At 32.0% G+C, this 7,713-nt stretch overlaps 1 protein-coding gene across 1 annotated transcript; it reads left to right on the top strand.

Annotated features, from left to right (window-relative positions):
- Positions 1–1,192: 1,192 nt before the first annotated feature.
- LOC149147570 (early light-induced protein 1, chloroplastic-like) lies at positions 1,193–2,164 on the top strand. The gene is made up of 2 exons (XM_089439068.1): positions 1,193–1,410; positions 1,637–2,164. The coding sequence occupies exons 1-2, from the start codon at positions 1,285–1,287 to the stop codon at positions 1,982–1,984; spliced, it is 474 nt and encodes a 157-aa protein (XP_089295194.1). The 5' UTR covers positions 1,193–1,284; the 3' UTR covers positions 1,985–2,164.
- The last annotated feature ends 5,549 nt before the right edge of the window (positions 2,165–7,713 follow it).

Below are 7,713 nucleotides of genomic sequence, written 5' to 3'. Positions count from 1 at the left end.
TGTCGAAACAACAGTCACTAGGGTTCTAAATTTTTAAGCTACTCGAGTTGCCATTTGTTAGTATGAAGTTTCTTGGAAGTTGCACCAAAATCCTTCACTTATGTTAATCATGACATATAACCCTAACAACAAAAATGAATGGTTTTCATTTCTCTTTAGATCTGAAAAATAAAATATCAAAACCCTACAACAAATAATATCCAAATATAAATGAACATGTACCATAAAATGATATATTGAGAATCCAATGGAAATAGCAGAACTTTGATTCTATTATTGAAAAATAAATGTTTATACATGTGAAGAGAATGTATAGACTTGGATCTAGAGATCCCCCTCTTTTGGATGAGTCCTTTGTACCCTGCTTCAGCTATTGATTCAACTCATTGTCTCTCAAAGTGTATGTAATGGGTAAGAAGAAATGGTGATGGCCTGAACTAAAGATGGGAGCTCAAATCTCACAAGGCGATAATTAGGACGATGAGAATAGTCATGGTGAAGAATGAAGAGATAACCATATTATTTATAACAAAATATTATGATAGATCTAGATTTAAGATAATAATAAAAAATGTTGGAATAAATCAAGATCTAACCGTTAGGAATATTTTATTGCATTTTAGAGAGGAAAATATTATTTAAAATTATCAAATATCTTTATTTAGAAAATTAATAAACTACATTTATTTGGATAATAAACTGCATTTATTTACATTTATAAACCATAAGTAAAATTCTTTAAACTAACTAATTAATCTAATTATGGAAAATTCTTATGTTTTTTAAACCTTTATTAACTAATTAAAATGCCCACTCCCTATGGACATTCAAAACCTACTCCCACCTGTTACAATAAGCCTTTATAAAAAAAGGATAGAGGAGGATAGAAATGGTTCAAAACGTGATTTACACGAACTCCTAAATTCTAGCACGAATTTGAGACTTACTACAGGTTGAATAATCTTTGGTGATGGTGATGCCCTCTACTATTTCAAGTGCGGTGCGCCGGTTGTTGGAGGATCTACGTCTCAATTTTTATCCAACCACGTGGAAACATAGTCGGAGGAAGAGAAACCTCGACTTGGTTAAGCGTTTACCGTTCAATGAATGACGGTAGATTTTTCCGTATGGCCTCCACATCCTTATATATAACACAATAACCAGCCCTGGAGTCTCATAACAGATCAATAGTGGCTATTCTTCTTTAGTTATTTCATATTGTTCTCAAAGTCCATATAAATTAGATTCGTTCTCATACATAGTGTTCATTATTATATTGCGATCATGGCCGCTGTAAATGCATCAGTAATGGCGATGAATGGAGCATCGCTCCTGCAACGGAGGCCAGCGGAAAGGTCAACAACCAGCAGGCAGCTTCGAGTAAAATGCATGGCAGGGGTTAGTAATTCTGTCGCTGTTTCCGTATCCACGAATAGAAGGTTTTATGTTATTCTATAAGGTTTTATGTTATTGTATATATAACTTAATTTGGGTCATGTGGATCCACAGCCGGAGTCAAGGCGATCACCTTCTACCCCTCCTGAGACGGTAAGCGATTATGCAAGCGCCAATTTTTACATTAACATGCACATGCACTGCACTGAACTGAATTGAATTGACATAAATAATAATGCAGGTGAGCACAAACTTTAAGGACGTGTTTGCTTTCAGTGGGCCAGCCCCAGAAACCATAAATGGGAGACTCGCCATGCTCGGATTCGTCTCAGCTGTCGGGGTGGAGATAGCGAGCGGGAAAGACCTCGCCGCCCAACTGGCCAGCGGAGGAGTTCCACTGTTTATTGGAAGCGCGGTTCTCTTCACGCTTGCTTCTCTGATACCCATGTTCAAGGGAGTGTCCAAAGAGAGCAAATCACAGGAAATAATGTCTTCTGGGGCAGAGATGTTGAATGGGCGTTTTGCCATGATTGGCCTCGTTGCGCTGGCCTTGACTGAATACCTCAAGGGAGGTCCTCTCATCTCATGATCATCATCAGCTCTGTACCAAACTTCATACCCCTCTTAGTGTAGGTTGTAATCGAACCCAACTTGTATTCACTCTGCTATCACGAGATGGCACTGTAACAAATTGTTTTGGCAGTTTGTGATATATTTGACAAGTTCATTCACAATCAATCATATAAATATATTTCTGATCAGTACATCTTTGGCAGAAACTCTGATCTAACTTGGAAGGATAAAAACAAGCATAGCGATCAGTAACACAAACAAACTTTTATTCATTTGGTACTCGTAAATTTCTAAATTCCGTACTAACTAAATATTAATAATTATTCCAAAAATACTAGTAATTATTCCAAAAGTGCAGCGAAAGAACTAAAATTTTTTAAATTGCAAAAATTGTATTAGTACATATATGCCGTATGTTATATGTATTTACATATTTAAATTTAAATAGATATTATAAAAAATAATATTTTAGTTTTATAAATTTTTATTATACATTAACTTGTACATATTTATAAATAGTTATTTAATATATTTCTCTATATATATATTTAGATTATATATATTTATATATAAACATTAGTTTTGATATATTTTTAACAAAATACTAAAATCATAGAATAATCAATGTTAAAAACAATCATTTAAACTCAATTAAAATGAATGGATTAAAAAATCTATGGTTTATATTATATTATTAATTAATATTATTTTCTAAAAACTAAATAAAATCTACTTATAGTGTATTTTAATTTATATATGAATGAAAAGTGGTGATATTTTAATTTCATATATAATCCCAATTAAAAAACAAATTTGATACATCATTCATAAAATACCCAAAGTAAAAGATAAAAGCATAGTGTGCAAAATTTAAGGAATAAAAACAAGCATAAAAACAAGCATAGCGATCAGTAACACAAACAAACTTTTATTCATTTGGTACTCGTAAATTTATAAATTCCGTATGAACTAATATTAATAATTATTCCAAAAATACTAGTAATTATTCCAAAAGTGCAGCGAAAGAACTAGAATTTTTTAAATTGCAAAAATTGTATTAGTACATATATGCCGTATGTTATATGTATTTACATATTTAAATTTAAATAGATATTATAAAAAATAATATTTTAGTTTTATAAATTTTTATTATACATGAAGTTGTACATATTTATATATAGTTATTTAATATATTTCTCTATATATATATTTAGATTATATATATATAAACATTAGTTTTGATATATTTTTAACAAAATACTAAAATCATAGAATAACCAATGTTAAAAACAATCATTTAAACTCAATTAAAATGAATGGATTAAAAAATCTATGGTTTATATTATATTATTAATTAATATTATTTTCTAAAAACTAAATAAAATCTATTTATAGTGTATTTTAATTTATATATGAATGAAAAGTGGTGATATTTTAATTTCATATATAATCCCAATTAAAAAACAAATTTGATACATCATTCATAAAATACCCAAAGTAAAAGATAAAAGCATAGTGTGCAAAATTTAAGGAATAAAAAAAGCCAATAAATTACCCCTACCAAAAATTATTTTTTTTAACTAGAATAGTACACATAAAAGAGAATCAAATATGCTTAAAATCATGGACCTCGGTTGAACAAATGTACTTGTATTAGTGCCTGTAGTTTCCATGTCAAATGGCTAGGCATTTGTGTATAATTTTTTTCGTTTGTCAGGAGTTGTTGTACTCTTGGAAAATGGTAAGCTTTACAGATCAATTAGATGGCCACACAATTTAGTTATGGGCTTTTATGCTAGTCCCATAGGGATGCACTGCAAGACTTGACAAGCCTCTTTTATGGTTATTTTTATCCCTGTAATCGATGGCTATGTTAGCAAGTACGGGCATTGAAACTTGAGAGTGATTCGGGTGAGAAAATGCCATTCAAAGTAGATATGAATTTGTAGTTGGGCGGGACTCTCATGTTCTTGTTAGGGACATAATTAAAACTACATTAATTCATTATAAATTTTTGTAAATAGCTCAAATCCATTAAAATCAAGCGAGTGAAGGTCTCAGAGGCTTTAGAACCCTTGAGGCCACTCTGTTTCATCACCCATACGTAAGATATTTTGCAATTACTTGTTGAAATTTTTTCCATTTGATGATGGTAAACATTGTGGAGTTACAAGAGACTTGATTCAAGCTAATGAATGATAATTTTGGATTAAGTTAAGACCTAGTGCATTTGTGATTCCCATGCCTAGATAACTAACAGGGGCATTAAGCATTTGGATAATTAACAAAAACAAATTCATGCAGGCTGTTGGTGCCTTTTCTTGTGATTTCCATCTCTATTGTTTATGATTCCCATCCCTGGATAAACAATTGGCAGTTTATGTATTACTCCCTCAATAAATAATAAATATGAGTTCCATCCATAACTCGTGTTTTCGATATCCCATGCCTTAATATTCCTATCATTAGTGGTGCATTTGTAATTTCCATTTCTAGGTTTTACAACCTCCTTGCAACTGAATAGTTTTTTTATGTGGAAGGAAGCCTCATTTTGAAGACACTCAGGGTTAGAAAAAACAAATGAAGTTGTATAGGTTTAAAGAAAAATATGCTTTAATTCATAGGTCTAAAGAAAATAAATTGTTCCAAATTGTTGTGACCACTCAGGCCATACCCAAATTCATAACTATTAAATAGACATCATCATTATAAGTTGTATACACCAGCACTCAAGCTTAGGCACATATTGAACCTCCACTTCTCCATGAGGAAACCCTAATCTCTATGTGTGCATTATCAGGCATTTTAACTTCATAGACCACATCAAGTTCCATAATGTTGTAGTCCTCATTCATAATGGTGGTACTCATATTTTCATTCATAAGAGAGTGGTAGAATAAACCCATTGTTTTTAATGCCTAGGACACAAATTTTAAATCATGATCCCCAATTGAGGTATAATGAACTGTGGGGGAAAATGTGAAAATGTCAAACTCTATATCGGAGACTATCAACTCAAATCCCATTTATTTTCCATTGATATGGGTGGCTATGATATAATATTGGGGGTAGAGTGTCTATGCACATTGGGATCACTCATAATGTATTTGAAAGAAATCTATATAGATTTCTCTAAAGGGGGACATGTATACACCCTTCAATGGATTTTGGTAAGGTCCCTTGAAATAGTCAATGCCCATAGTATGGAAAAATTATTAAATAAAGGCCACTCTAGAATTATTTGCCAATTTAATTCCATATAAGTTATGGATAATCCATAATTTGACATAAGAAATACTCTTAAATTTTCAATTGTTCCTTCACAAAAATCATCAAGTCTTTCAAACACCAAAGACTAAGTTTATCCATTCTTAAAGAAAGCACTAACATAACATTCCCTTGATCCTAGGAATTCAACCACAAAATGTACGTTCTTATTAACACCCTTTTGCACAAATTGATATAAGAAAAAATATCACTCAAGAACTATTGAAGGTGGAGGTCATACAACCTACTACAAGCCCTTACTCATGAGTAGTAGTCTTGATATTAAAGAAGGAAGGAACCTAGTGCAAGTGTCCTAATTATTAATGATCTTCTAGATGAAAAGCATGGAGAGAATTTTTTCAATAATAAACATATGAAGGTCAATATGAGTTTTTTGTGATTACTTTCAATATTTATTAAACTTCGTCAACCTTCTAGAGCCTTATGAAAAAAAATTCAAAGCCTTTCTATGCAAGTTTTTCTAGTCTTCTTTGACGATATTATGGTCTACAATAAAGCATTGGAACTACACATAGAGAATGCTGATAATTCATTGAAACTCTTTCGAGATGACCAATTTTTTATGAAGCATTCCAAAGGTGCCTTTTGGGCTCCTAGGTTTGAATATCCATGATTATCCCCATCCTAAAACACTTCGATTTTAAGGGGATTTTTAGGAAATAAATGATACTGCAAAATAATTGTGAACACTCATGGTAAAATTATAGCTCCCCTTACTGTACTTGGCAATGCTTCCTGTGTGTTTCATGACATGTCCTTAACCATCACTTGAGGATCTGTTAGCTCTAGAAATATGTCTGTTTACTAACACCTATGAGTTCTAGTGTAACATAAATCATGATCCCAAAAATTGGTATCAGATACAGGTTCCTTTAGGAATAACTTTACCACTAAAAGGTAAATTGATAGGGCATCCTGGCTAAACCAGAAAGTCAGGATGCTTATTCAAGTAAGATACCAGTACTTGATGGTACAAATTATGTATTTTGGAAAGTCAGTATGGAAGCCTATCGCATGTCCCTAGGTGTAGATGTTTGGAGTTTTGTATTAGTTGATTATATTGTCCGAGAAACCCCTCCTACAAATGAAAATGATAAAAATGTTTATGGGAACAATGAAAAGGCAAAGAGTGCAATTCTCTTTGGCCTTAATCAATATGACCTTGTAAAAGTAATTCAATGTAAGTCAACTAAGGAAGTATGCTACAAGCTCTAGAATAGTTATAAAGGAGATGAGAAAGTTAAGCAAGCCAAACTTCAAGCGATTAGAATGAGGTTTGAGAGCTTAAGAATGAATAAAGAAGAAAATATACCAGAATATTTTTTAGATTAATGAGGTAGAAAATATGATTAGAGGATTTGGAGAACAACTCATGAATGAAGTAGTTTTCTAGAATGTATTTATATCTCTTCCTATGAGATTCAGTTCTAGGATCTCATCTACATAAGAGATATCAAACTTAAAGTCTCTTTTAATGAAGGCGCTACATGGAACTCTCACTTCCTATGAGATGAGAATAGAAAAAGAGAAGTTTGAGCAAAAGGAGGTAGAATTTAAACCCTCAATGAAGAATAAGGAACACAAATATCACCAAGAATGTTCCAAGTATGAATTTGATCAAGAGTTTGCTTAGTTGGCTAGAAAGCTAAAACATGGTTTAGGAAAGTATAAGGGACATCTACCCTTCCAATGCTTTGAATGTGGAAGGTTTGAGAAATTTTCCTCCAAGTTTCCTTATTGAGATAAGACAAGAGAGGAAAAGGATCAGAAGCGCAGAGATAAAGCTCAAGAATATCATAAGAAGAATCGTTTCAAGAAAAAATGGTCTCTACTCCAAAGAGGATAGTTTTGCATTAGAAGGAAATAGGCAAGAGTCTCCAAAAGATGAGGTTGATGAATTCTTACTCATGGCATTAGAATCTAAATCTAAATATAAGAACGAATCAAACCTCAAGGAAGAAGAAGATGAAAGTGTAGTAGATCTTGAAGGGGAGCTCATCAACGCCCTTGATGAATTAAAGATGACCTGAAGGAAGAAAAAAAAAAAGAGAAGTTGTTGTGAGATGAAGAAGGTATGAAGAGTTTGTTTACCAAAGTAAAAAGTTTGAGGAAGCTATTAAGAGTGAAGACAATCTGGCACAACAATTAGAAGAAAAGGAAAATAATTGTAAGAAGCTAGAAGATGAGAGTAACCTCTCGAAACAACAATTGACCAACAAACGGGAGAAAATGATTATAAAAATATATAAACATGAAATTTTGTCTCTAAAACTCAAGCTTGATGATGAAAAAAGGGAAGAAGAGGTTTTTAATGGATTAATCATTGATTGGGAAATAACTGCCATAGTTTAGAAGCAAAGATTAGCTCTGAGAAAAAACCTTGATAAGTCCAAAATTGAGATGGAATTAGACAAAAAAATTGTTGAAGAAACAAAGAAACTAAACCACGTTATGAAC

Source organism: Pinus tabuliformis, chromosome 9 (genome assembly GCF_031772625.1).
Source record: "Pinus tabuliformis cultivar Carrire ecotype Pingquan chromosome 9, CPIR1, whole genome shotgun sequence".
In the NCBI taxonomy this organism is placed as follows: domain Eukaryota; kingdom Viridiplantae; phylum Streptophyta; class Pinopsida; order Pinales; family Pinaceae; genus Pinus; species Pinus tabuliformis.
Note: the sequence above shows the minus strand (reverse complement) of the source record. Positions and strands in the feature narration are given on the sequence as shown.

Coding starts and splice junctions, on each gene's coding strand:
- LOC149147570 (XM_089439068.1), top strand. CDS start 1,285: ATGGCCGCTGTAAATGCATCAGTAATGGCGATGAATGGAGCATCGCTC. Junction 1,411..1,636: donor TGGCAGGGGTTAGTAATTCT/GTCGCTGTTTCC, acceptor ATAATAATGCAG/GTGAGCACAAACTTTAAGGA.